This window comes from Ricinus communis, chromosome 4 (assembly GCF_019578655.1).
Source record: "Ricinus communis isolate WT05 ecotype wild-type chromosome 4, ASM1957865v1, whole genome shotgun sequence".
Lineage (NCBI taxonomy): Eukaryota > Viridiplantae > Streptophyta > Magnoliopsida > Malpighiales > Euphorbiaceae > Ricinus > Ricinus communis.
The window spans coordinates 26,003,576-26,031,103 of NC_063259.1; the positions used below are offsets into that span (position 1 = coordinate 26,003,576).

General features: G+C 36.0%; 5 protein-coding genes across 11 annotated transcripts; all 5 read left to right on the plus strand.

Moving 5' to 3' along the window:
* Nucleotides 1-918: 918 nt before the first annotated feature.
* On the plus strand, nt 919-3,091 carry LOC8258159 (protein NUCLEAR FUSION DEFECTIVE 4). The gene is made up of 2 exons (XM_002511453.4): nt 919-1,521; nt 1,624-3,091. The coding sequence occupies exons 1-2, from the start codon at nt 1,042-1,044 to the stop codon at nt 2,749-2,751; spliced, it is 1,608 nt and encodes a 535-aa protein (XP_002511499.1). The 5' UTR covers nt 919-1,041; the 3' UTR covers nt 2,752-3,091.
* A 386-nt stretch (nt 3,092-3,477) lies between these two features.
* Nucleotides 3,478-8,232, plus strand: LOC8258158 (protein EARLY FLOWERING 5). Of its 4 annotated transcripts, none has more exons than XM_015725836.3 (9): nt 3,478-3,783; nt 4,027-4,120; nt 5,070-5,155; nt 5,576-5,625; nt 5,730-5,799; nt 5,879-5,960; nt 6,046-6,476; nt 6,983-7,510; nt 7,708-8,232. In XM_015725836.3, exons 1-9 carry the CDS (start codon nt 3,703-3,705, stop codon nt 7,924-7,926), a joined length of 1,641 nt encoding a protein of 546 aa, XP_015581322.1. In that variant the 5' UTR covers nt 3,478-3,702; the 3' UTR covers nt 7,927-8,232. The 4 variants fall into 4 exon arrangements, with proteins under 4 accessions (XP_015581322.1, XP_025014382.1, XP_048229353.1 ...); XM_025158614.2 differs by lacking the exon at nt 3,478-3,783 and adding an exon at nt 4,327-4,400; XM_048373396.1 differs by lacking the exon at nt 3,478-3,783 and adding an exon at nt 4,330-4,400.
* Nucleotides 8,233-8,372: 140 nt separating this feature from the next.
* LOC8258157 (HIPL1 protein) lies at nt 8,373-11,524 on the plus strand. Its single transcript, XM_048373395.1, has 4 exons — nt 8,373-9,550; nt 9,645-9,861; nt 10,168-10,654; nt 10,744-11,524. Exons 1-4 carry the CDS (start codon nt 8,885-8,887, stop codon nt 11,144-11,146), a joined length of 1,773 nt encoding a protein of 590 aa, XP_048229352.1. The 5' UTR covers nt 8,373-8,884; the 3' UTR covers nt 11,147-11,524.
* A 1,138-nt stretch (nt 11,525-12,662) lies between these two features.
* LOC8258156 (HIPL1 protein) lies at nt 12,663-17,391 on the plus strand. Of its 4 annotated transcripts, none has more exons than XM_048373394.1 (7): nt 12,663-12,811; nt 13,545-13,702; nt 14,695-15,492; nt 15,571-15,796; nt 15,902-16,080; nt 16,391-16,632; nt 16,840-17,391. In XM_048373394.1, exons 2-7 carry the CDS (start codon nt 13,649-13,651, stop codon nt 17,240-17,242), a joined length of 1,902 nt encoding a protein of 633 aa, XP_048229351.1. In that variant the 5' UTR covers nt 12,663-12,811; nt 13,545-13,648; the 3' UTR covers nt 17,243-17,391. The 4 variants fall into 4 exon arrangements, with proteins under 4 accessions (XP_048229351.1, XP_015577452.1, XP_002511496.1 ...); XM_015721966.3 differs by lacking the exon at nt 12,663-12,811 and adding an exon at nt 12,818-13,431; XM_002511450.4 differs by lacking the exon at nt 12,663-12,811 and adding an exon at nt 12,818-13,416.
* Nucleotides 17,392-18,721: 1,330 nt separating this feature from the next.
* LOC8258155 (DDT domain-containing protein DDR4) lies at nt 18,722-27,483 on the plus strand. Its single transcript, XM_002511449.4, has 12 exons — nt 18,722-19,574; nt 19,683-19,793; nt 21,872-21,958; nt 22,043-22,080; nt 22,162-22,243; nt 23,070-23,176; nt 23,334-23,490; nt 25,336-25,428; nt 25,582-25,705; nt 25,867-25,909; nt 26,076-26,261; nt 26,396-27,483. The coding sequence occupies exons 1-12, from the start codon at nt 19,188-19,190 to the stop codon at nt 27,144-27,146; spliced, it is 2,166 nt and encodes a 721-aa protein (XP_002511495.1). The 5' UTR covers nt 18,722-19,187; the 3' UTR covers nt 27,147-27,483.
* Nucleotides 27,484-27,528: the final 45 nt, after the last annotated feature.

Sequence of the window (27,528 nt, forward strand, 5' to 3'; positions counted from 1 at the left end):
ATGCTCTTCGCTTCTTAGATATCTTATATTTGTCTAACTCGAACTTTGGAGTCAATAGAATGGAGTGTCGGTGTTCGATCGTACGATTCCTTTGAAAATTTTTTAATGTAAATAAAACTTTGGATTGGATTTACATTTATATTTATAAATGGTAATCAAATTGAAAATTAAGCTAAAATAAACTAAGACTGTAATATATATAAGTTAATATATTATTATAAAAAACTTTTAGCTACTTTATTATATCACATTTCGACTATTTTATATTTTAAAATTTATTTTAATTTCATAAAATATTATTCAATAAAAGGTGAGTGCTACTAGAAAATAAAATAATAGGAGCTAGTTTATATGTTTTTTTTTTTTTTAAGTTAATACAAACTTGTAATATGTTTAGTATGATTTTCTTGTAATTTTTATGCATCGATGGTCTTTACTTTAATTATTTATGCTCTTTTAGTAATAAATTCTTTTTATATGTTTTGCCATATTTTTAGAAGCTGATTTTAATTATTTTAATTGTAGATTTAATTTTTTTTTGCTAAATTTGATACTTCTATCATTTTTTGTTTATTTTTAGATGTTGCATTTAATTAACTTAATTATTAAAAAAATACTTAATGAGTCCGAGCTCGAATTATGTTTAACGAGTTCGAACTCGAGCTTTTCTTATTATGCAACTACTTAATAAATTAAATTCGAAATGAGTTGAAGCTATTCATCGAACCGAACTAGTTGCAAACCGAGCTCGAATTATTCGCGAGCCTAATTATTTTTAAATGAATCAAACTCGAGTTCTATTATAAAAAGTTTGAACCGAGCTAGTTACGAATCGAGCTCGAGTTATTCACGAGCCTAATTATTTTCAAATAAGCCAAACTCGAGCTCTATTATAAAAATTTGAGACGAGCTAGAACCTATGCCAGAATTAAATAAACTAAATCTGAACTCTCGGCTCGGCTAGGTACAATTACAGCCATGATTAGTCAGATCATGAATTTAGAACCGCAAACCTAAAACAATTGCAGAGATAGACTGTAAATGGAAAGGCTAAAACTTGATACGAAATTATTTTCTACGGTCGCCAGCATATGGATCCAGTGCACCAGCGGTTCACTCTACACTTTCTCAGTTTATTCCCCTGCTCTCAAATCTACTCAAAATTACGATCAATCAACTCTTGAAACCGTCTCTGTTTTCAAAGACATCGGTGCTAATTGCGGTGTTCTCTCCGGCGTTCTTTATACTAAAGCTACAACCCGTCACCACCGCCGCCGCGGCCGTTACGAATCCGCTAGTGGGCCATGGCTCGTTCTCCTGGTGGGTGCCATTCAATGCTTCATTGGGTACTTTTTAATGTGGGCTGCTGTTGCTGGGTTGATTCCACGACCGCCGGTTGTCGCTATGTGTTTATTTATGTTTGTGGCAGCGCATGCACAGAGTTTCTTTAATACTGCTGATGTTGTTACTTCTGTTAAGAATTTCCCTAGCTATAGTGGAACTGCTGTTGGCATCATGAAGGTTCGTTTTTCTTTGTTTTGTTACATTACGAAATTTTGATTTTTAATTGGTATTTATAGCAACCCAATTTAAAAAAGTTTTCATTTATGCTCTAATTGCTAGGGATTTCTGGGTTTGAGTGGAGCGATATTAATTCAAGTATATCAAACAATGTTCAACAATAAGCCCACTTTGTATCTTCTGATGCTGTCACTTCTGTCCAGTATCAATCCGGTGATACTAATGTGGTTTGTGAGAATTTATACTGTAAGTGAAGGAGATGAGAAGAAGTACCTTGATAGTTTCTCAGTGATTGCATTGTTTCTGGCTGCTTATCTTATGATCATTATAATTCTAGAACATGTGTTTAGCTTCCAATTTACAGTTCGTATCATTGCGTTTGTCCTGCTCATGATGTTACTTATGTCTCCTCTTTTCGTTGCAATTAAAGTGCCGGAGAAGGAGTCTGATATTGTTTCTGAGAGGAATCAATTGGTGGACGAGTCTAAGAGAGATGATCCTGCTGGGTATATAAGTTTGCCTAGTAATCCTGAACATGACAATGGTGTATATGAGAAGAATCTCTTTCAAGCTGCTCGTACGGTGGATTTCTGGATTTTGTTTCTTGCCATGGCTTGTGGTATGGGTTCAGGACTTGCCACAGTAAATAATATGAGCCAAGTAGGAGAATCTCTTGGTTATGCAAGTTTGGAGACTAATACCTTAGTTTCTCTGTGGAGCATTTGGAATTTTCTTGGCCGATTTGGAGCTGGGTATATATCAGATTATTTCTTGCACAGTAGAGGATGGGCAAGGCCACTTTTCATGGCTATCACTCTTGCAGGCATGACCATTGGCCATGTGGTGATTGCTTCTGGTTTGCCAGGTGCTCTCTATGCTGGTTCACTTTTGGTGGGTGTTTGTTATGGTTCGCAGTGGTCGTTGATGCCCACAATTTCTTCTGAGATATTTGGCGTAGGACATATGGGCACCATATTCAATGCCATTACCATTGCTAGTCCTGTTGGTTCATACATATTTTCTGTAAGAGTGGTTGGGTATATATATGACAAGGAAGCATCAGGGGAAGGGACCGCATGTGTTGGAACTCATTGTTTCATGTCATCTTTTCTGGTTATGGCATCTGCAACATTTTTGGGTTCTCTAGCTGCTTTAGCCTTGTCCCTGCGGACAAAAACTTTTTATAATCGGGTGATACTTGGAAGATTATTACATTCTGTAAGAGAATAAAAATACCAGTATAAGTTTATAAGAAACTCTTTAACATTAATTAGGACGCTGTTTTACTTTTGTCATAACAGTACCTAAACAGCTAAGGGAGACTGCTAATCTGCATATCCTTACAATTAGGCAAGTAGCTGCTGAGGGAAATGTTGCTACGCATGCTGTGATTGTGTTGAGTAATAATTTTTGGTAGAAAGCAACATGAGTAATTGCGTAGCTCGCTGCATCTGTTGTGTAGTTCTGGGTCGGGTCCTCTCATATTGAGTTGTTACTTTATGAATCACACTGGCAAATTAAAAGCCTCATCTTTGTAAAGCTTTAAATAAATGAAGGTTACTCTTTAATACATTGCATGATAATACATATATCAATGCACTCGCCAATTAATTTATAATTTTTAAGATTAAATAAAAAAGATTGTATAGAAACTCAAAAAGAATTGATACAGTAATCTACAATTTCAGAATAAAAAAGTGAAATTAAATTTAGATGTTGATATTTATGTTAACTAATGATTATTAAATTAATAATTGAAGAGGAATTGACACAGAAAAAAAGTGTGTCAAAGTTGACAAGTTTCAGTTGTAGAAGTACTGGATGGGCCAGATAACTCCTGCTCTAACTCCCAAGAAGATATGCAACTCGGTATCGCTCCGACCCGGCCCAATTCTACTCCGATTATAATAGGAATAGCTGAAAATCTAGGGAGTATTAGGTAATTTCGCAATAGATAATAGTATTTATCGAAAGAAAATGAAGAAGCAAGGAAGGGTTTCTGCAAACTCTTTCTCCGATTTTATTTGATTTGATTTCGGATAAATTTACGTTCAATAATCACAAGAATTTCAATTATTATCATTCTTGTTAGTATTATTATTATTTTGGAAGAGGGCACATTGATAAATAGATAGAGAAGGCGATTCTTTCTTTTTTTTTTTTGAAAATCTTAGCTACAAGATGAAGACGACTAAAGGAGGAAAAGTTATGAACCCTACTGATGCCTATCGTAAGGAGCTTCGAAAGAAGGAATTAAAAAGGGTAATGTTATTTTATTTATATTTGTATGTTTGATTTACCAATATGATTTGTTAGAATATGGATATTTATTTGTTGGGTTCTTAAGATTCCGTTACTGATTAGTTTTTTCCTTTATTATCAACCAAAAGTTCAAACCCTTTTTGCCCATGTAATGTAGTGCTTCAACTAATTTACTTATATTGAGTGAAATCCTGAAAATTATATGAATTTTGCTAACATTTTGTCCTGCCATCGATTGAACAGAATAAAAAGGAAAGAAAGAAGGTGAGGGAGGTTGGAATTTTGAAGAAGGATCCTGAGGTGCTAAAGGAGCAGATTGATAAGTTGGAAATGATGAGTAAGTTCATGATCTACTTTTTTTTTTTCCCTTTTGTAGCTTTAAAATACTTTTCTGAATTTTTTGCATTAAAAAAGTTCAGTATTTAGTATTCAATTGATATCATCATTATACAGTATTCAATTGATATTATCATTATAGTAGAATGAGCAGAAATTAGTTGTGGCTGATATGATTATTGGTGCCTAACCATATGCCAATGGAAGTAGAGAGAGAGCTAAGCATAAAGAGGGGACTTATTCTCTAATAGTGGATGTTCAACTACCTCAAAAACCATGAAGTATGACTCTCTTAACTAATTGTATATTCCACATGACATTTTCCAGTGCTACTTCCATGCCAAGATACTTTTTCTTATTCCTTTCTCTTTGGAACACTTCATAATTGTATGGCACGATTTCTATGATTTTACAGGCACTGGACTTTTGTGATTTTAATTAATATCCAGGAAACTTGCTTGATACACAGATTTGATGCTCTGATTTAATAATTATCAATTGTTGTTGAGATGCAACTGAGCATTGACTATTTTTATTTAATGAAAGAATTTGGATGCCTGTTTAGGAAGAACAGTGAGAACTAATTTACCATCTTTGGTCATGTTCATGTGAAGTTTTGCGCATGAGTGGGTATGCATGAGGGTAAATCATTTGTAGATGAAGCATAATACCTGTATGGGCTTCCTAGTTTATAAAGCTCAATTTTGGTTATTTGTGACCATGGTTGAAGCTTATAGACTGTACTGAATGTCCTTTGTTAAAAGTAGTTAAAATAGTAAAAGAAAAAAATTTCTTACAATATCTAGTCTTGAGGCACTTTTGTAATGCCACATCAATTTCTAATAGACATGGTCCTTCGCCATTTATCTGTGGTCGACAACTTTACTTCTATTGCCTAACATGCTAGCTTTATCATGGTCAGACCTACATTTTTGTCTTGACTGTTGCAGAAGCTGATGGTGCTTTGGACAAAGCCAGAAAGCACAAGAAGAGACAGCTCGAGGATACACTTAACCTTGTATTGAAAAAGAGAAGGGTAAGAGTTATAATCTTTCTGCTCCTACTGTCATTCTTCTGGCCTTGGATATCAAAAAAATGTTGTTCAGATACTTGGATTAAGTTTGAAATCCTTACTAAATGCAGAAATAGCATCAAGTATATGAACAATATATGGTTTTTAATGGTTTATTAACATGTTTCAGAAAAGGGTAGGTCCTGATAACACTAAATAGCTTAATCATCACATTTTGATGTACTTGAAATTTGAGAGGAAATAATATTCAGATAATGTACTTTTGAAATAAATTTCACATTGTTATAAATTACTGATGATTCTAGAACTGTTGACCTACATCTGTTGCTCTGGAAATTACACGCTCAAAGTAGATAAGGAAGGAAGAGAAGAAATTTTGGATATGCAAACTCAATGACCTGTTTTCTTTGATATCTTGGACAGGAGTATGAAGATAAAATGAAGGAGAAGGGTGAAACCCCAATCATGTTCAGGTGAATTTTCCTTTATTTTCTCAACCTTTTATATTGGTGCCTGTAAGCTATTTATTTTAGCATTTTGTTTGTTTTGACAAACTGTAATATATCTTATTTTGCAGTCATTTGGGGCCACCTCGGAGAAGAACTTCTGCAGAAGAAGAAGAGAGGGTCAAGCACCCTAAACCTGAAGTATGTCTGACTAAATTTAACTCTACTTTAGTCCTATTTTTTCTTGTGGTCTTACATGTACCAAATTTTTTGATTGCAGGACTCTGTCTATTATCACCCTACGCTGAATCCAACTGGGGCACCACCACCAGGAAAACCTCCGATGTATAAGTCATCCATAGGTCTTTTTCTCCCTTCTTTTCTGGCTTGAATATAGTGCTGACTTGTATGCCTGTGTGTTGATATGCTTTTGCCTCTGGCATGTAGGGCCTAGGATTCCCCTATCTGCTGCTGCTTCATCAAGTGCTGCTGCATCGTCTTCAACGTTGGAGTCAGATGATTCTGCTTTAGCAGTGCCGCCGCCACCACCTCCACCACCTCCTCCTTTGCCAGAGAGCAATCAATCGGGCACTGGTGATAGCTCCGTTATACCTTCTTCATTGCCACTACCCCCTCCTCCTCCTCCAATGCCACCAAAGCCTCCTGCACCAGGCTTGGGTGTGTCACTGCCTCCTCCACCTCTACCACCTCCTCCTCCAGGGCCCCCACCAAAAGACCTTGCAGGTCACACCTTACTTCTGCCACCTCCACCCCTCCAACAGTCTGCTCAGCCACCTCCACCTGGAACCAATGAAAGTGAAGGAGAAATAAATTCATCTAAATTACAAGATGAACCATCTACCAAAGATACAATTCAGGTAACTTTATCTTTCCCTTTTGCACATGCTTTGACTTAAAAGGCAGTACAAATGTGGTAAATATTTTATAGTGGATAAGTTTTTCACCAAACATAGAACTGTTGCTGTCTAAAAAGCTTGCAGGGGATAAAAGCATAAACTCTGTATTTGGCTGGTCACCCTCCAAACTTCAAAACCCAAAGACACATAGCAGGAGTTTTCCGATTAAAAAATTGGTTCAGTTTCTCTCTGAGCTTACTAACCTTAAAACTTGAAATAGAGTGCTGAGTTAACGTATGTTAGATGTCTAGGTGTGTAAGAAGTTGGCAGTCTAAAATTTAAATAAGCTTAGTGTTGATACTTGAATGTATGTTGTGGTTTTTTAAGAGGCTGAAATTTTTTTGAATTGATTCTTTTGAAATGTCTTATACTTTCTCCTGAACTCTTGTATGTTCAAAAGGAAAAGAAAGAAGAAAGAATCATTGCTGTTAATAAGAGAGGATGGGTAACATGTTATTTTGCTACAGGTACTTCCTGTTCTTCCTCCACCTCCTCCTCCGCCTGGAATGCTGCCTAATTCAGCGAGTAACCAGTCTGAAAGTGGCTTATCTGAAGCTGATGGCAGTAATTTAATACCTACAAATGAGAACCCTAAAATGGTTCCTCCACCACCACCTCCTTCACGGCAACAGCCTCCAGTTCCTGGACCAACCTTAATCCCTGCTTTACAAGGTGATATATTACCCCCAGGAATATCGCGTCTGCCTCCACCACCTCCACCTAATATGCGGGCACAAGTGCCTCCTCCTGGACTTCCTGGTCAAGTGGCTCCTCCAGGAGTGATGGTTCCTCTAATGCCAAGACCACCATATGGTCCTCCCCCTGGACCTCCCCCAATGATGAGGCCACCGCTTCCACCTGGTCCTCCTCCAACCTTTCAAGAGGATGCTGCAATGAGGCTACCTGTTCCACAGAAGCCATCTTATGTTAAATCTGCTGCATCTACTGTTGTTAAGAGGCCATTAGCACACCACAATAAAGAACTTACATCTATGGTAAGTTTAGTATTCTGATTAGTTATACATTTTATTTCTCTTCTTTCTCTTATGGTTCTTCTCTTCTCTCTAATAATTTGAGGAAAAATGACCCCCTCTCTGTCGCCGGGACTTTTATTACATTAGGTTTAGGTTTGGGAACTGGCTAATTGCATAGTTGTCATAAATTTGTGAATTAATCTTTCATCCTTGTTCAGGTTCCTGCTTCAGTTTTAGTAAGGAGAGAGACTGCTGTCTCAAAACCAAAGCCCAAGGCAAGGATCTCAACTGCAACAGCACCGACCAGGCCAGCAGCTCCTACTATTGTGAAGGCAGAGTCTGTTAACTCATCGTCAGCACCAAAGACTCAGAGCATTGATGACTCATATATGGCATTTTTGGAGGACATGAAAGCTCTTGGTGCGCTTGATGCTTGATGTCAGAGCTAAGAGGCGAGGCTAGTGGCGCAAAAGAAAAACTGAACAAAATGTATAGGCTAATATGCTGGATCAGGACCTTGAGCAGTAATAATGTTACTGCCCAGTGACCTTAGTTCTATCTTCATTTTAGGAAACCTCCCATCTATTGTGCTACTTCATTTTTCAATTGATAGAACATCTCAATACGGGAGGAGGGTGAGAATCAAGGGAAATTTTTCTAGGACAGTGGTTATGTCAACACAGAACAAGGTGGAAACTGTACTACATTGAAATTCAGTATTTGCTCGCTCGTCTCTTTTTTTATTTCCTTTCCTAGTTACAGCTCCGACTTTATTTATGCAGGCATGATTTATAACCTGTCGATGATGTACTTCCACTAAATGTTTCGTGTTCAGTTGCAACTTTCCACTCTTTTAAGTACTTTGCATTCTATCAGGTCGGCCGCAAAAAATTGCCAATATTGCAATATGTACTTGTGAACATTCCTCAACTCACCAAAAGAAAAGAAAGCAAAAAACGTAGAAAGAACAGGGAAAAGGAAAAAAAAAACAAGCAGAGGTTTAAAAATGGCGTATGAACTGTTAATTTAAGCTGATCTCGACCAAATGAGCAAAAATGTACAGGTGAACTAAATATATACCGCTACCATTCAAGATTTGGTTTGGTCCAATTTATATTTTAAATCCAACTGAACTGCAATTCTATATGTTAGCATATAATAATTAATTTGCACAAATTACATGAATATTATTGTATTTATATATACTTACCTTCTCGTATACGTTGTTCTGAGAGTATCCACGAATAAAAGAGCATACACAATATTCAAGACCGATTCACCAATAGAGAGAGGTTGAGATATGGCTTTAGAGGAGCTTTCTGCTTTCTAAAGTAACTGTTTAATCATCCCAAGTCAATTTAGAATAGATGATTTCAGTGATAGTCTCAATGCTGTATGCTACTGCTTCCTTGGCTGCCACAGAAAATGAATTTTGCTTTTGGTGCTCTCTTCCTGTTTTATGCAGCATTGATTTCTTTTAATCCCCAACCTTCCACACTCAAAGATCAATGGAGGTCAAGGGAAAATTCGTGTAAAGCATTTGGAGGATCTTCCAATGGAACAGCATGTTTCAGTGGCGAACCTGTTTCGTTTAACATCACAGAAACTCTTCAACCTGAAGAGGGTCTATGCCTTGAGAGACTAGAAAATAGAGCTTATCTTAACATGGTTCCACATCCTGATGGCTCTGACCGAGTATTCTTGGCCAACCAACAAGGTGTTGTATGGTTAGTAACTGTTCCTGATGAAGACTCTAACAAGATTTTGGAATTAGATGAATCCAAGCCTTTTCTGAATATAAGTAATCAAGTAGTCCATGATACCGAGACTGGCTTAATGGGAATGGCATTTCATCCAAACTTTGCACGCAACGGCCGTTTGTTTCTCTCCTTTAATTGTGACAAGACTAAACAGCTTGAATGTTCTGGGAGATGTTCATGTAACACAGATGTGAATTGTGATCCCTCAAAGCTTAGCTCAGATAGCGGAGTCTGGCCATGCCAGTATCATAGTGTTATAGCAGAGTTCAGTGCCAACAGTACTGCATTGGAAACTTCCTTTGTACCTATCAATACTTTTTTGTTTATGTTGTTAAAACAATTTATATGTGCTTAAGGATTTGTTTGCATTAACACCACCTTTATCTCTTTCCCAGGAAAGAAGTGCAGATCCATCTGAAGTGAGAAGGATATTCACTATAGGCCTTCCATCTAAAAGTGGTCATGCAGGACAGATTCTTTTTGGACCTACTGATGGATATCTCTATGTTATGATGGGAGATGGTTCGCGCCAAGATGATCCTTACAATTTTTCTCAAAATAAAAAATCCTTGCTTGGAAAGATCATGAGGCTTGATATAGATCATATACCAAGTAAGTTCTGCTACCAAATGTATATGTGCAATCAATGGCTTCTTGTACAAACGTATCAAATGTTTGTCTTTGCGATTGAAGAATCTAATAGAAATATGGAACATGGAACTTAGTACAAAAGTTGTCACCTTATTCCTCGTTACTCCTTAAAGAATGGTGAAAACAGATTGGAATGTGACACATGTTTCTGCACAGAGCGTAAAGACAGCTCTAGAATTTTACAATTCTAGCAGGCAGAAATATGATTCGGTTTGAATTTCTTACTAATTTCTGTATTGATCTTGTTTGAGGATGCATGATTATCAGGTGCTACAGAAATACATCATCGAGGTTTTTGGGGAAATTATTCCATTCCAAGAGATAATCCATACACTGACGACAAGGAATTAGCTCCTGAAATTTGGGCACTGGGTTTTAGAAATCCTTGGCGCTGTAGCTTCGATTCAGAAAGGGCATCATACTTTCTCTGTGGAGATTGTGGACAGGTTTGGAGAATATCATGCTACCATTATAACATACTTTTCCTTGCAGTTTATGGTTTCATCTTACAGGATCAATATGAAGAGGTTGATAAAGTCATAAAAGGTGGTAACTATGGATGGCATGTATATGAAGGTCCATTTCTTTTACATCCAGCTTCTTCCCCTGAAGGGAATGCCTCTACCAGTTCCATAAATTCCATCTTTCCTGTAATGGGTTACAGTCATGACGAGACTCATAAGCTCATTGGTTCTGCTTCCATAACAGGCGGCTATTTTTATCGGTCCACGACTGATCCATGCCTGTATGGAAGGTTAGTATGCATCTACTAAGACTCATCAACAATGCAACTTTAACATAATTTCTTGCACATCATACTGAACTGTTATACTAGAATTTCAGGTACCTTTACATGGACCTATATGCAGGAGTTATATGGGCAGGCACTGAGAACCCTGAAAACAGCGGGAACTTCATCACTACAAAAATTTCGTACAGATGTGCTCATGAATCCCCGATTCAATGTAGTTTTGCGGAAGGAAATTCTCTGCCTGAAATAGGATATGTGTTCTCATTAGCAGAAGATAACAAAAAGGATATATATGTTCTAACAAGCACAGGTGTGTACAGAATAGCAAGACCAAGCCGCTGCAATTATACATGCTCCAAGGAAATTAGAGCTGCTTCTGTGATTTCAAGAACACATTCTTCTTCCGTTATATCTGGACATCTGTCAAAGAGATGCAGAGCTCTCAGTTTGTTTCTGATCTCCTTTATTAGTTTTATGTTGCTTGTTATCTTGTAAACCGTTATTTCCAAGAAGAATTTAGCTATTTTTCGTCTTGTATTATAGTTGCTTAAAAAGAAGTAACACGTAACTCCTGTATATGTCTTCTTTTATTTCCTTATGTTGTTTCAGGTATTTGCTGAAGTAGTGTTTTTTTATTTCTTTCTCTCTTCCTAATACACGTTTGCAAGAACTTGTGCCACATATCTCATTTTCCAGCATTCTGTAAGGTTGGAATTGAAGTAAAAATTATGATAACAATAATTATATGCATGCAGGATGAATAGGGTGCAATTATATGACCCACAGTTTCAGGTTGCTATTGAATTTAAATACATAAATATTTTGCCAAGATGGTATTGACAAGTCAATTTCCGCACACAGTAGAAGTCCCCACCTCTTCAATCAGGCTGTATTGATGTTCTATTGGAAAACTGATAAAGCTTCAAGAAGCATACTTTGAGGATGACTGCTAAGAAATTCTTGAAATCATATACATATGTATGAAGAAAAAGTATGAAGGTTAGTCAAACTAAGGAAGAGTTCCTTGTCCAGTTGTCTGTTTTGTTGCACTCATGATGAGAAGATTTCATAATAAACAAGTGATTTGGTAGTTACAATTGCATAGCTAATACTTATTTTGCTGATTAGTGTAATTCATCTGCCATACCCTTTTGTCAACGTGGGCTGGCTATTGCCATGTACATGTAATGTAAGCATTTTGTTGCATATAAAATATAAAAATAGTGGTGAATCTGATAGTGAATTGATTGGTTCTACAACCTATTAGGTTTCCAATAAATTGATATATACATATATGAAAATGGGGAATTAGTATCTGAGATAATTGAAAGAAATTTGAGGTTTTAATTACCAGAATTATTAATGTAAAACTTTACCTTTTATTCAAATGAAATTTAGGTTAGGCAAGAAAATATTCCATCCAAAAATCTGATCTAGTTGACTTGTAGTAGCAGCAGTCAAAACTATCAATTGTAAACTACTTTACTTGTACCAAGTCGAACAAGAAAACGGCTTTTCCCTCTTCCAAAGGACCCACGAATCCGCCAATCTGACCAGTTAATTTTTTTTTTTTCCATGTAATCTTTTTTCTCTTTATGTTGTTTTAGATCTTAAGTGATTTTGGTTACTTAGCTTATTTTGGTAGATCGTGTTAAGCACACGAAATATAGTGGTGTTATTTCAAGAAACCAAATCAGGCAAGGAAGTTCCTCTGCTCAGTCCTTGTCTCTATGCTACAGACATATAGTTTTACAGCTACCCTTTTCTCTTATTAAACTAAGGCAAGTAGACGACCCATTTATTATTATAATTGTTATCATTATCAGTATTATTTTCGGGCAGTTAATTTGTCTGACATTCATTGTTTGCATGTGGTTGATCCCTTTTGTTTATTATCCAGAAGCTTTTTCACATTTCAGGTTTTTTGCAATTCTTATTTCACCCATCATTACTTTGTCTGCTTCTTGTTTTCATGTGGTCATAGATGTTCGAGTACTCTTCCATAATTCTTGTGATGGTAAAGTCAAGTGGGTTCCGTTCGTGTTGATTGAATGTGAATATGGCCGTGCTTTTTGGCTTGTCTTGTGGGAGTTGGGTTCAGAAGTAGTGATTAATCAATTTGTGCACAAGACAATTATCAACCAAGATCTATCCAACTTGGTAATGTGGGCAAAGACAATTTGATTCCTTTCTCAACTACATATTATTTTTTCAGTTTAAATATTCATATAGAGTCAACTATGTAATGCCTGCCCAATCAATGCCTTTGTTGGTAGTTACTGGTTTCCCCCTTAATTTTTAAAGACACTGTTTTTCCCCCCTTATTTCTTAAAGACACTGTTAAAGTTCTATAAAGATTGGCATTTAGTAAGAGGGAAAAAGATTGAAAAGGATTTCCCTTCTGGAAGCTGACTTTTGGGAGAGTTTGATATATATAGAAAGAGGATATAGATAAGCCACTAGTAGAAAAAGATTGATTAATGGTACTAAAAAAATAAGAGCAGTTGGTAGTGAGAAGAATGTTCAAAAGCCAGAAAGGTATTCTGCTGTAGGCTAAAGTAGTTGTCTTCCACCGGTGTCTCGGGCGAAGAATTTTGCTGCTAAAGATGATCCTAGCATAGACAAAAACGAGTCTTGTGGTGGAGCATCTGTATTTCTTTTTCAGTCTGGTGGGATGGGAGCAGTTCTTGCCATTGCTCTCCTGTTCTTTTACTTGCTGTTGCTTCCTGATCCTACCTTCTCTCTTCCATTATGCACTAATTCAAGTAGGTTTTAAACTTGTAAGGCAGATACTGTCCTATTTCAGTTTGTTGAGTACTTCAGTGGCCTTTTGTTGGATCATATACTCGAAATTGATCTTCGTTCTATTTTCTTTTTTAATTTATTGATGTAGGGGCACCTTTTACCTTGAACACCACTCTGAATTTTTGCTCCTACAATGGAAGCACCTGCTGCAATTCCACAGAAGATACACAATTGCAGAAGCAATTTCAAGGGATGAACATCTCCAATCCTGGCTGTGCTTCTCTCTTGAAATCTATCCTTTGCGCTGTAAGACTTTCTTTTTTTCTTTCCTCTATTTCCAAGTAACGATCACCAATAACCCATACTGAATTTAAAATTGACCCAGGTTGAGTGCTTGATGGCAGTGGGTATGAGTAATAGTTTAATTAAAAGGTAGATGTGTTGTGGTGGATCATAACTCCTATCTTGTGTCCTTTTAGTTTTCATTCTTTTTCCTTTAATATATTATTCTCTTTCTGTTTGCATATAATGTCTACAGCTGTATTTCAAGTGAATAGCAAAATATAAGCATCAAATTGAAGAGCTAGTGCATGTTAATTGAAAACATCTTGTGTTTGTGTCTGCAATTGTTTGCTGGACCTTTCGTGAAATCAAGATCAATCCGGCCAGACCTAGATCATAAATTCTAGCAATGTCAATGCCAATGTTTTCTCGGGTTAAAAATAATCACCAAAAATTTATTTGCACTATTGATCTACTTCATCATAATACGGTCTAGGACTTAAGAAGCATGATATTCCAAGTCCCAAGTGCAGTGCAGTGGCCTTCATGTGGTGCTAAGACTTGCTGATACTTCTGGATGTGCATTGAAGACTTTCTTCACATTCATATTCTTCCTACAGATGTCTACTAAGGAAACATTACTTTACCAGAAATTTATTTTGAACTATTAATCCCTATTTAGTTGCTTGTTGATTATTTTTCTTTTATGTAGAACGGTTAAACAATAGTTTGCTCTGTGCTTTCTATCCTAGCTTTTGCTAGAAATATTAATGTTTAATGTGTCTTCCATGCTCTATCTGTGTCCATGTTTCCTACACTAACTACTGACCTGTTAGATTGATAAATGCTGTATGGTGTACAAGTGCTAATCTTGTTTAAATCTTTGCAAAAGCCGAAGCAGCTTATATGCTTTTAGAACAAATGAGCATGTAAAGAACGCCAAATGATATCTCAAGAATCAAATCACTTTGCAAGAGTTTTTAGACTGTTGATGTCTTTGTTTTCATGGTTTACAGAGATGTGATCCATTCTCAGGAGAGTTGTTTATAATCAATTCTGTTCAGCGACCTGTTCCTGTTCTTTGTAATTCCACTGCTTCAGCGAATTCATCCCAGTCTGGTCAAACAGTGAATGACTTCTGCTCTAAAGTGTGGGATACATGTGAAAATGTATCTATATCAAACTCACCTTTCGCACCTTCACTAAAAGGCCAAGCTGGCTTGCCTGTCAATTCCAGCATCACTACATTGACTGATCTATGGCAGTCAAAAACTGATTTCTGCAAGGCATTCGGTGGAGAATCATCAGATGGATCAGTATGTTATAATGGTGAACCTGTTACACTCAATGACACTGAAACACCTAATCCCCCGCATGGTTTATGCCTTGAGAAAATTGGAAATGGATCTTACCTCAATATGGTTGCTCATCCTGATGGTTCTAACCGTGCATTCTTCTCTAGCCAACCAGGTAAGATTTGGTTGGCAACTATTCCAGAGGAAGGATCTGGAGGAACACTGGAAATTGATGAGTCTAGTCCTTTTATTGATCTAACAGATGAAGTTTACTTTAGTAGTGCATTTGGGATGATGGGAATGGCATTTCATCCAAATTTTGCACAAAATGGTCGGTTTTTTGCTTCATTTAATTGTGATAAGGTTAGGTGGCCAGGATGCGTTGGAAGATGTTCATGTAATTCAGATGTGAACTGTGATCCTTCAAAGTTACCTCCCGATAATGGTGCACAGCCATGCCAATATCATACTGTTATTGCAGAGTATTCTGCAAATGGTACAGCAGATGGAGGTTCCTTGGTACAAATCTCTGTTCAAATAGAATTTTGTACTGTTAGTTTAATTCAATGATCCCAATTGACTTCTGATATTTTTCAGGCAACAACTGCCAAACCATTTGAAGTTAGACGGATATTTACAATGGGCCTTCCATTCACATCTCATCATGGAGGACAGATTCTCTTTGGACCTACAGATGGGTACTTATACTTCATGATGGGAGATGGGGGTGGACCAGGTGATTCAGGTGATCCTTACAATTTTTGCCAAAACAAGAAATCTTTGCTTGGAAAGATCATGCGACTTGATGTTGATAATATACCAAGTAAGTATGAGCACATACTTGTTTCCACAATCTGTTTGGTGTGTGTTATTAATCTGCTGAATTGCAGCTCCTATTATTTTCCCCTCATAATTACCATTTCCGTAGGTGCAGAAGAAATTAGTACGCTTGGTCGTTGGGGAAACTATTCTACCCCTAAAGATAATCCGTTTAGTGAAGACAAGGATTTGCTGCCAGAAATATGGGCTTTAGGCTTAAGAAATCCTTGGCGCTGCAGCTTTGATTCAGAAAGGCCATCCTACTTCATGTGTGCAGATGTTGGGCAGGTTTGTGACGTGTTACTCTTCCCACGATCTTTGACTTGTAATTCATGTTTATCTCTGGTGCTATTTGTATTGAATCCTTATTCTCACATTGTAAATTTCACAATACATGGGAGTTAATGTAGTCCCCTGAACATTAGGGAAGTAGAAGGACCTCTCAAGTATGACAATGAACACCTTTGTTTTATATTCTGGTGTAATGGTTATGCTTATGTTATTTATTGTACTACTACTTTGAGTTACTGGGGTCGGGGAATCATATTCTGTCCAATTAGTTTCTGAACTTAGAAATGTGCATCACTTTTTCCTGCAGGATGTATATGAAGAGGTGGACATCATTACAAAGGGGGGAAACTATGGATGGCGAGTTTATGAGGGCCCTTATCGCTATAACCCTAAGTCCTCGCCTGGTGGAAATACACCTCCAAACTCCATAAGCCCAATTTTCCCTGTTATGGGATATAACCACTCTGAAGTAAACAAGAACGAAGGATCAGCATCAATCACGGGTGGCTACTTCTATCGCTCAAAGACTGATCCATGCATGTATGGAAGGTAAGCTAGCTATATACATTTTCCCTGATGTTTCCAGATCAGAGTAACTGGTTCTGATATGCAGAAATGACTAGTTTAGTGGCACATTCAAGAAGACTTCCAATAATCAATCAATGTGCTTATAAATTCTAACCTGCAAAGACTTCCCTTCCTTTCACAATGTTATGTATACCTTGCTAATATGTGCTTGCTGTATTATATATTCAGGTACTTGTATGCAGATTTGTACGCTAGTGGATTGTGGGCAGGCACTGAAACACCTGAAGGTAGCGGTAACTTTACCAGCAACAGAATTCCTTTCAGCTGTGCAAAGGACTCTCCCGTCCAATGCACATCTGTGGCAGGAAGTAGTCTTCCGTCTTTGGGTTACATTTTCTCATTTGGGGAGGATAACCGCAGGGATGTTTTTCTCCTAGCCAGCAGCGGTGTTTATAGAGTTGTTCGTCCAAGTCGCTGCAATTACACTTGCTCAAAAGAGAATGAGACAGCTGTTGGAAGCCCAAGTCCTACTACTTCACCCCCTTCACACGCAGGCCAGTTACATTGTCCATATAGCACGATTCTGGTCCTTTTCTCTTCTCTACTGCTGCTTCTATTAGGTGTCATCTAGCATGCTGCAGCAGCAGCTTTGTATAATAGACTTTTCTCTTGTTGTTCTGTGCATTATTTGTTGTTTTTGAGTGACTATTAAGGAAATATCATTTATTCGTTTAAGAGAAGTATGATCATTCATCAGTTGCTAACTGATGCAATTGAGCATCTTTAAGAGCTTGTTTACTTTCCATCCTTTCTTGAAATAGAGAGTGGAACCTCTCTAACAGTTTTTCTTTTTCTTTTTTTGAAACTGAAGTTCTTAACAGTTAAAAACTCACTTGTGAGCCTAAAATGAAAATGTTTCCTTTTTCATCTTTGCAAGTAAATCTTAAATGAAATATACAGTATTACTAATAAAAATTAAATTATGACTGACTTAGGAAGTTTGTTGAAACATGTATAACTTTTTTAATCTTGCATCATCTGAAAGAAAAATTCAGTGACTTAAAGAATAATTCATACATTCTTTTAGGAAAAATTCATATATTTAATTAATTTGAATCGGAGTTCAATATTATCACTTAATGACCCAAATTTGAACTAAGCTTATTTGGTATCATAAACAAGCTGTTAACGGCTAGTAGATTCAATAATTTTCAAAAAGAATCAAATTCAAATTACATTACAAAAATTCTATTATAGAAGTTGGAATGATACTAAGTATGTACTGAATTAAAGCAAACCAAATTTATACTAATTAAAATTGAAATTGACTTTTAATTACAACCTAAACCAACCTTAGAAATATATATTAGATTTCAGATAAATTATAGTACCATCTTTTCAATACCTTTATAGCAATAAACCACTCTAAAATTCATTTAGATTTCATTATCTTTTGGAAAGAATGTAAGTAATTACAATTTAAAAGAGAAAAGAAAATCTATCTTTGGGTTCCCGGACTTGGTTCTTTTACTTCAGAACTTGGGCTAAACTGGCCGTCCAAAAGAATTGCTGGACTAATGATTGAAAGATTGCGCCTAATGGGCCTACCAACTTAATAGTAGCAAGCATTATTTATTTATTTCTTTTTTACATTCTACTTCTTTTAATTATTTTTCCAAAAGTATAAAACCCAATTACTCCAACCTCTAAATCACAACATATTTAATATAAGCAGTATTTTGGATTTTGATTAAAATAAAAATTTACAAAAGAAAATCTTTCCTTTTTATTGCATGAAAGTTCCTTTGGAGGAAATAACTCTTTTTTTTTTTTTTTGTCAAAAAGTAAAAAAAATACTTTTGGAATTATAATTGATGGCTCCACTTTATGAGTGGATACCAAATTTTATTTTGTTAATTTAAATAAATTAATAAATAAATACTACCTTATTACACTAAATTTCAACTCACTAATTTTTTGTTTTTTTAAAAAAAAAAAAAATCATAAAATAAAATTAAGACCAATAAGTTGGGTAGACATTTGTATTAATGAACGTTGGTTGTTACAATTGAATTGACCTTACTATAAAAGAGCTTATCACAAACACACAACACTAACACTTAAGAAACACAAATCCCAAACCAAAGATTAATTTCCAAATCAAAACTCTAACAGCATTTAGCTTCCACATTCAACCAATAGGAAAAACCAAAAATTTAATTTGACCTAAGCAGTTTAAAAGTTAAAAAAAATAAAATCTAACACTTAACCCAAATTCCCAGGCATTCTTCCTTTCTCTACCCTCTTTCTCTCCTATTTTCCTTTCAACCAAACAGAAACCTAGATTTTATTTTATTTTGTTAGAATAAAAGTTTAATCTTTCTGTTCTAATTAAATTTCTTATGTGAAAAATAAAAATACAAAAAAGAAAAGAATAATGGTTTGGACTTTTGGTCATCTATCTTCTTCTTCTTCTTCTTCTTGTTATTTCTCTTTTATTTCTTAATGATCCTCTACATGTAATCCTACATTAACTTACCCTGAACCCCTCTCGATCTCTCTCTCTCTCTCCAGCCATGTCCCGTGAGCAACAGCAGCCTTCTTCTCCGATCCCTCAAAACGACACCGTTACTGTTTCTAACGGCGTTTCTACTCCTACCAACGAAGCACCAGCACCGGTACCGACGCCTACTAACAGAAGTAATCGACCGTCACGCGCGTGTACTCTACGTGCAGCGGAGAGGCTTCAAGCAGCTCAACAAGCAGCAGCGATCGAACGGAAGCAAAAACCTAATAGAAAAGACCAGCAGCAGCGGCTCGACGAGTCGCCACAGCAAAAGGAGCAATGCAGTGCTAATAGTAAGATAATTACGCCGCTTGTGGGAGCCCCTGAGCCGGCGCAATTGCCGAGGTGGAGCCTTCGCTCTATGTGGGAATTAGCTTCCGTACTCAATTTCTTGCATGTGAGCTTTTTGTAGTTTTTGTTTTTGTTATTGAAGTTTTAAACTTTTGTTTAAAATAGTTATATGCGTTTTTAGGGTTTACGTGTTTTTCTTTAAATGTTGTTGTAGGTATTTAGGCCTTTATTGAATATACAGATTGAGTTTTCAGCTGAGGAGTTTGAGACTGCTTTGATTACACCTAATGATACTTTGGGAGATATACATATGCCTCTTTTAAAGGTTTGTCTGTTTTTTTTCTTCTTTTCATATTTATTAAAATTCGTCTCTTTACTTAATCTCAACATTCATTTCCATGGTTTTCATTTATTTTAGTTTGCATTAAGGCAATGTGCGCTTGTGAGAAGCTTAATTCAACTAAAATCAATATGTATTTACTCTTTTAAGTAAGTTGGTATCCAAAGTGTTTTACTTTATCTGATTGCATATCAGAACCTCAGAAACTGCTCTTCCAGTTTATGAACAATGGTGGTTTGCGATTTCTCTTTTTTAGCTTTTGAAAGCACAATCCTTTTTTTTTTTCTATAGGGATTGTGTTTGTGATTACTGGAGAGTAAAGAAAGAACTTGTTGGTGGTGCAATGCTGGAGATATGCAAAGTTTTTAAGGGTAGATACTATGATGATGCCCTTTTTCTTTTCCTAATTTCCTAGTGTTGCTAGAGTTACTGGATGCATTGTATTTAGACAACCTTTATCTTATATGAAAATTTGGTCTAGTGCCTGCTTTGGCTGGTAGCAGCTAGAGTCATGGTAGGGGAAATAGATAATAAGTTATATTTATTTCGCATCTCAAATTAGGTTTCAATGAGCCATCATATTTTGTTTTCAAATCATGAAATTTATGGTTTAGTTGAGATTATACCTCTGAGTTGTTCAGGCATTGGCATGTTCATAGCATAGGGAGAGAATGGAGGATGTAGACTCTCATTATCATGTTCTTTGGACCACCTATGATTGTTATGCATCAGTGCATAAACTGTTACATCTTGTTGCTAATCTTTTTCTCAAATGTTGTTTATTCCTAAACCAATGTAGAATAATACGCAGCAGAAAGTAATTGCTTGATTTGGTTTGTGCACTGACTTGAGATGGTTTGCTCTGGAAAAAGATTAAGATGCGTGGCCATGTGATTTCTGAATTTGGTTATATGCTTGCCACTGCCTTCATTCCTTTCTTGGAAATCCTTCTTCGTGAAGTCAGGAGGGAATTCTTTGTGGCTTTAAAAGTCTACAATATTGTTTTGAGTTTATGCTTGAGAATTTCTTGAGGACATTCTAACATCTGGTATTGAAGTGTGTTTCTTCATTTCACTTTAGCAAGCTCAACACTCACTTATTTACTAATTTATTGGAAAATTTACAAGCTGAAAATAATCATCAAGACCTAATGTTGCTATAATTGGTCTTTGTGTACTTAATCCTCGTCTCTCCCCTCCTACTCCCTTTAGAGGTCCAAGAAAGATTTGCATTATTTCATAATAATTGATAATTTGAGAATAGTAATAGGGTGGCCATACCGTTGCAATTTTTTCCCGAGCTAGCTTTCTATGTTGTTATTGACTCAAGTTTTAATCATGTATATCGCTCCTATATAAGTCATTGAATAATGAAATAGGTACAATCTTGTCTTAAGGTGATAAAATTTGTTTAACATATGTGAAATATAGAATTGTTACTTGCGAAATAGCACATTGTCAAATTATGCATCAGGCTTACAAAATTTGATTGGCTATAATTTGGCTGGATTAAACAAATGCAAAGTTTCTTGTCAATTCTATTGTTTCCCTCCTTTCTCCCCTCGTGTCCTTGTCCTCCTTGTTATCATTAGGTTTTGATTGTTTTCGCGTGAAAAATCGCTGCTAACAAATTAAATTACTCCCTCCGTGCCCAAAAGATAGTCCGTTTTCAATTTACCCGTGGATTAAGAAATGTAGGTTTTTTAGTTAATTTTATTAATTTTTATCACTATTTCACTAAAATTCCTTATCAATTTCTCTATGAAAGCTACATTTCAAAGTATAAAATATGAAAATATTAAATGCATGTGATAATATTTATGTTAATTGATGAAAGGTATTTTTGACAATTACTTATTAAACTAACAATTAAAAAGAAAAATGGACTATAATTTGTGACGAACCAAAAAGGAAAAGAGGACTAACTTTTTGGGACGGAGGAATTATGTTTTTGACATTGTAATTAGTTGCAACCTTCACATTCATATTTTTTGTGCTTGATAATTACTACCTTGTGCTACTGCAACTACCATATTTATTTCTTTTAATGCATCCTTGTCACAGGCAATCCCCCCAATTACCCGGATGGCCCTTACACGGGATACTTGGATTACTGTTTTGTGCAGAAAATTAAGAGACTGGTGGCACTGGGTAACTTGATCATTATATTGAGGCTTGTATGTGGCAATTTTTGTCACAGCTCACTGCTAAGATGGGTTTGGCATTATTTTGCAGGTTGCAGATGGGGAACTTCCCATAGTTGCTTCACATGGGTGAGTATTTTTGTAACTTAGTGCACTCTTAATAGTGAATTTCAAATGTCCTTGATGCATCATTTAATTTTAACCGTTCAGGGCTGAGGTTGAAGTATATAAAACTCTTGATCCTGGGATCCGTGTGGTGATATTGAAAGCGTTATGTGACATTCGTGTTGAGGTATCATTTTCTGGATGTTCTATGGTACTTGATCTGAATTTAATTTTTGCAGTTTTCATTACTGTTACAATTCCTTTTTTTTTTTTTCTTTCCTTTTTCTTTTACTTCTTTAGACTTAAGTGCCTGTTGAAATCTTATATGAAAGCTTGAATGGGCATGATATTATGATTCATGGATTGGGCAGACACGAAATTCAGAATATGGTTGGATATATTTGCATGGACAAGTTAACCTAAGCCCAAGTCCAAACCAATTGGGCAGATGAATCTCCTTTTAAGCTTTGATTCTATAACATTTTTCTTTGTTGATTAATCTAGGGTTTTGGCTTGGGCTGCATGTCTAATCTTGTTGTTCGATTAATTTAAGTTGAATAGGTTTTGATTGGTGCATTCCTGATTGTCGACTCATATTGGCAGAGAACTGTGCCCTTCCTTAGCTGTTTGTTGTCTGTCAGCTTTCTTGTCTTGTTATAACATGCAGAGTTTCTTTTTTGGTATATGCAGCATATGTTAGCAATTATTTCTGATTTCATTCTTCTAAAATGTAGTAATGCTGCATTCTTTTGTTTCTAAATGCCTTTAAACGATTTCAATTAAAATTGTCTCTTTTGCTCTAATTCACATGTATTGTGTAATCCATTCTGTTGGTTTAGCCGATATCCTGAACATATCATGTGAATCCACCGTTTCAAGAAATAATACAAATGTAATATATCATTCCGAGTCTATGGAGCAACTTCAATAACTTAATTTATTTATTTATCTATTTTAATACCTCGTTTTATTGTTATATTAGCAAAGGAATTGAATCTGACTGATATTTTCAGCAAGAAGATATCCGGAATTATATTGACAATTCCGTTAAACATGGCATTCAACTTTCGGTATTTCGTAAAGAACGTGTGGGGGGTGATTCACAAGGAATTAATTACTGGTAATGTTGATAAGCTTCGCATGTAGCAATATATATAGATTAATGATTCTAGTGAGGCATGCAAGCTATATTCTAACTTGAACTCCAGATTTTTTTGTGTTAAGACTTTTGTTGTCTTGCAGTATACATTTATAATCTATGGTTTTGTTGGCTGTAGGTACGAAGATGACCCAATAATTGGTCATCGATTATACCGGGAAATAAGAAAAGTCGAGGTGAAGAAAGCAAAGGTAAAAGGTTCCCAGGTCCTTCTGAATGCATCATACCAGTGGGAAACAGTTGCGACCAATTTCGAAGAATTTCAAGATGTTTCTGTAAGTTACTCATATGACCTGTCTATGATTTTCAGTACTTGTTGATTATTTAATTTCAATGCGATGTTATACATAGTGTCAGATCTTTTTCCCCCTTTATATGTCTTCTGATGCACAATCAGAATTACTTGCTGATTTTGAAGCAATCATTTGTGCTCCATAAGTCTTGTGATTCTATATTGCCTAATGAATTTCTGTCTGCATGAGGATTTAGTTGGTGCTCTGATTATATCCATTATTTCACTGAAAGAGGGCATGCTGTTGTTTTGTTCTTAGATGGCAATTTGCTAGTCTTTTTGTCTGTCATCTTAATTTTCTTTACTGGAACTAATATAGAAAGAGAGAAATAATTTTTTGGATGTTAAGAATGGTGGTGATCTAAGAGATTATGACACATACTTATCCAATCACATAGGACTTTTTTTCGTATCAGGTTTATATAAGTCCGGGATTTTGAAATGTATGCCTAGTATTTTTTGGTGGCATTTGGTAAAATTGAAAATTGAGTGCTGAAATTTTTAACATTTTGTAGTATTAATACTGAAATTTTTTAAGTAATGAAACTAATCAATATGTTGGTAATTTTAATTACTAGAAATCATTAAAATCCTTACCTCTGTAATATTATTTTTAAGATTTAACCGATTATTTAAACAGATAAAAAAATTTAGAAACAACAATTATACAATGAAAAATAATTTTTCCTATAAATATATCAATACAGAGCATAAACATCAATAATAACTAAGGGCATAAAAGTCAAATAATTTCTTTTAGTTTGTTAGTGATAATTTAACAATGTATTATGGGCACATAAGTCAAGCCAGTAAAAAATATTGAAAAACCAAAGTTCTAAATGGAAATTTTAAGTTAGCTGTTCTGATTTACCATTTGACTTAATTGGAACTTTTACATTGGGCCTGTATTACTTGCTGAAAAAGTCTAATTTTAAGTGATAAGTTGGGTTGTCAAACACTCATTTGTCCATTCTTTTCCTTTGTCCTGGAGTAAATAGTTCTTACGTAGAAGATCAATTTGAGATAAACTTCCTTGCATGCATTGTGGCGACTGCATGTTGAGTGTTGTTGCCAATCAAAAGTCAGAAGAAAATAGTTTGAGAAATGAAAAAGGTGGTACATGAATGGAAGATTACTTGCATATATTTACCTGCACATGATAAGTGAGAAACTGAGAATAGACATCCTCAATATGTACAAGATTGCAGCAGATTAATTGTCAGTACTTTCAGTAGCAAGCTGAATTTGCAGACTCATATCAAGATATCTGGGGTAATACCTTGATTGATTGCTGATTGGAGATGAAGTTGTCATTACTAACATCTGAGCTTTCATCTTTTAAGATCTAGATTATCTTTATGCCAGATTTTTGTCTGGTCCATTTCTTTTGTTTGAAATAGATTTTGGGCTTTAGTGCGTGCTGGTCTTTTCTTTCAATGTTATATGATTAGATGCTTCTGCCAACAGTTACTCGTGCAAACACAAATATTAATCATTTATATATTCTTTGTATGCATAAACCAATATTCGGAAAGGATACAAGGACATCCTTTGGTGTTAGTTGGTGTAAACTGTTTAGGTTTCTTCTCGGAGTGCAAGACCATTATGGTTGACAAATTCTATAGCACTTGGAAAAAATATTACTTGTGCAATTGTTGTTAGTGCAATCTTTCCTGCCTGGCCATGAAAAAGACGTACGTCCTTGTATGGCTGTTTCATGGTATTAGATGTAGAAGATTTCCAGTTCTATTGCTGCTGGCCTGATATTTGAAAATTTCTCAACTGCTTACTGCACTTTCTCATCTGGCCTTGCCATCTACTGCTGCAGGAGAAGCTTTTTGCAAGTAAAAATAGAACAGAGGCGTCATTAGGGAAGAAGTTAAAAAATGACATGCTTTCTGAGATTGAGAAGGTTCATAAGGTATTAATAACTACTCAGACTTGATATTGTTAGCTAAAAAAGGGAAAGTAGTTTCATTCTTGACTCAAGGGCTCTTTTCTTGATTGTATCTAATGTCAACTTACACTTTCCTGTAACAAAGTCATTTTATTTGCTTGTCCCTTGCATGCTCAGAGGAAAGAAAGGTTGCTGAAGAAACAACACAGACAAGCTCTACTTCTTGATAACTTCTTGAGTGTGGATGGGCTTGGACCAGGACGATCCCTCCGTGACAGAAAACCGGTTACTTATACATTTGGTAAGATAAATAACAATTATTAAACACAGAAACAAAAGTCAGGTTTCAGATTCCCGACAGTGTTATGACTATTGCATGGCAAGGAAATATTTCTACTGCAATAATACTAGTATACTGATGGATACTGAAAATCTGATCATAGATGTTGACTATTTTTGCAGATGATTATGACCGTTCAATCAATGAGGCTATTAAAATAACCAAGTATGAATTACATTAAATATGTCCTATATATTAATTTGATATCTTCTGTACTATGTTTCTTTTTCTTTTTTTCTTTTTTCTCCTGGAAAGAATTATGTTGTCCATTCTGAACAATCTCAGTGATAATACATATCAATTCATCCTCAATTCTCTTATATTTTGATAGGCGGAAACCACCATCCCCAGAGCCTATTCACAGAAGAGAAGGTGTTTTCAAACCTGAAGCTTCAGAAAATGGTAAATGGAGTGGTCCTTCAGATGTCTCTCATGGCACTTTCAATTTGACTCCTCCCGATTCCCCTGGTTATGATGACATGGAGGAAGAGCATAAAACTGAACAATTGGACCGAAGGTAGGATAATTTTCAATCTTATGGGGCCTTTTGAATTGAATCTTAAGTAGTCTATCAGTGGTGTGAAGCGGCTTTGCCCCTTTTCAGTTGCCCTGAACTTGCACATGAGCTCATCATTGTATAATTACTTGCAGTAATCGGCGAAGACAGAGGCCTCAACGGTATTCAGCAAAAGAGTTTGTCGAAGCAGTTTCAGATAATGAAGCAGACTTTGACAGTGACGATGATATAGTTGGAGAAGCTGTATATGATGAGGAGTACTTGAGGAAACGCAAACAGAGGAGGAAGTTCTCTAGCAGCTCTGAAGGGGATGAGGAGTATCGCTGGGATGATGAAAATGGTGAAGATGAGGAGGAAGAAGAGGAAGAAGAAGAAGATTCCTTGAGTATCAGTGAGGATAGTGATGAGCCCCAAAAATTTAAGAAATTGCCAGGTCGTACACGGAGGGAAACTAAATTAAGGTCTGTTCATGAGCTCCAATCGGGTTTGAGACGCAGTAAAAGGGCCACACGGAACCGTATCAATTACCGGCAATATGAGCTGTCAGAATCCGAAGGAGAGTCTATGAAACCTGCAAAGTCTAACGCATCAGATGAGAATACAGATGCTAGTGAGAACGCAGAGTATTCAGCTGGAAGTCAAGATTCTGATGACAACGATGATGAAGAACAAGATATGAAAGTTGATCGGCCTGTTGAAGATTACAATGGGGCTACAGAGAAAGTGCAAAGTCAGCCACCGGAGAAGTCAAATAGCCCTGGCCAAGATGAAGTTGAAGGTGTAAGGAAAAGGCGCTTCCTTGATCTAAATGAACTAGCTCCCGGATCTAGTTTTGATGATGGTCCAAACACAGTATTGAAAGATGAAGACAGAGACGATTTTTAAAACGAGGTTTCTCGTTTTCTGTCAGGGAAAGCTCAATGTACGATAGTAACAAGAGAAAAAAAAGTTATAAATTTTGTGATAAGCCTGTGGAGGAAATTACGGTCAGAGTTCTTCCATGGCATAAGTTAAGCAACTGCCTGATGCAATTCATTCGAAATTTGCAACAGGCAGCAACTTGATGCCGAGAGTCATGTAGAGTAGGTAGTCATTTTTTAGTATGTCTACATTCATAGAAAACCTACAACGGGTGAATGAGAATTCGTTCGGAGTTCTTTATCTTATCCAATTAATGTACAATAACCATAACTGATATTGTAACTGAAAGATTTGGCTTTTAGATCTTCGAGCCTTGTATTTTGGTAGTTCACGACAAAGATATCCC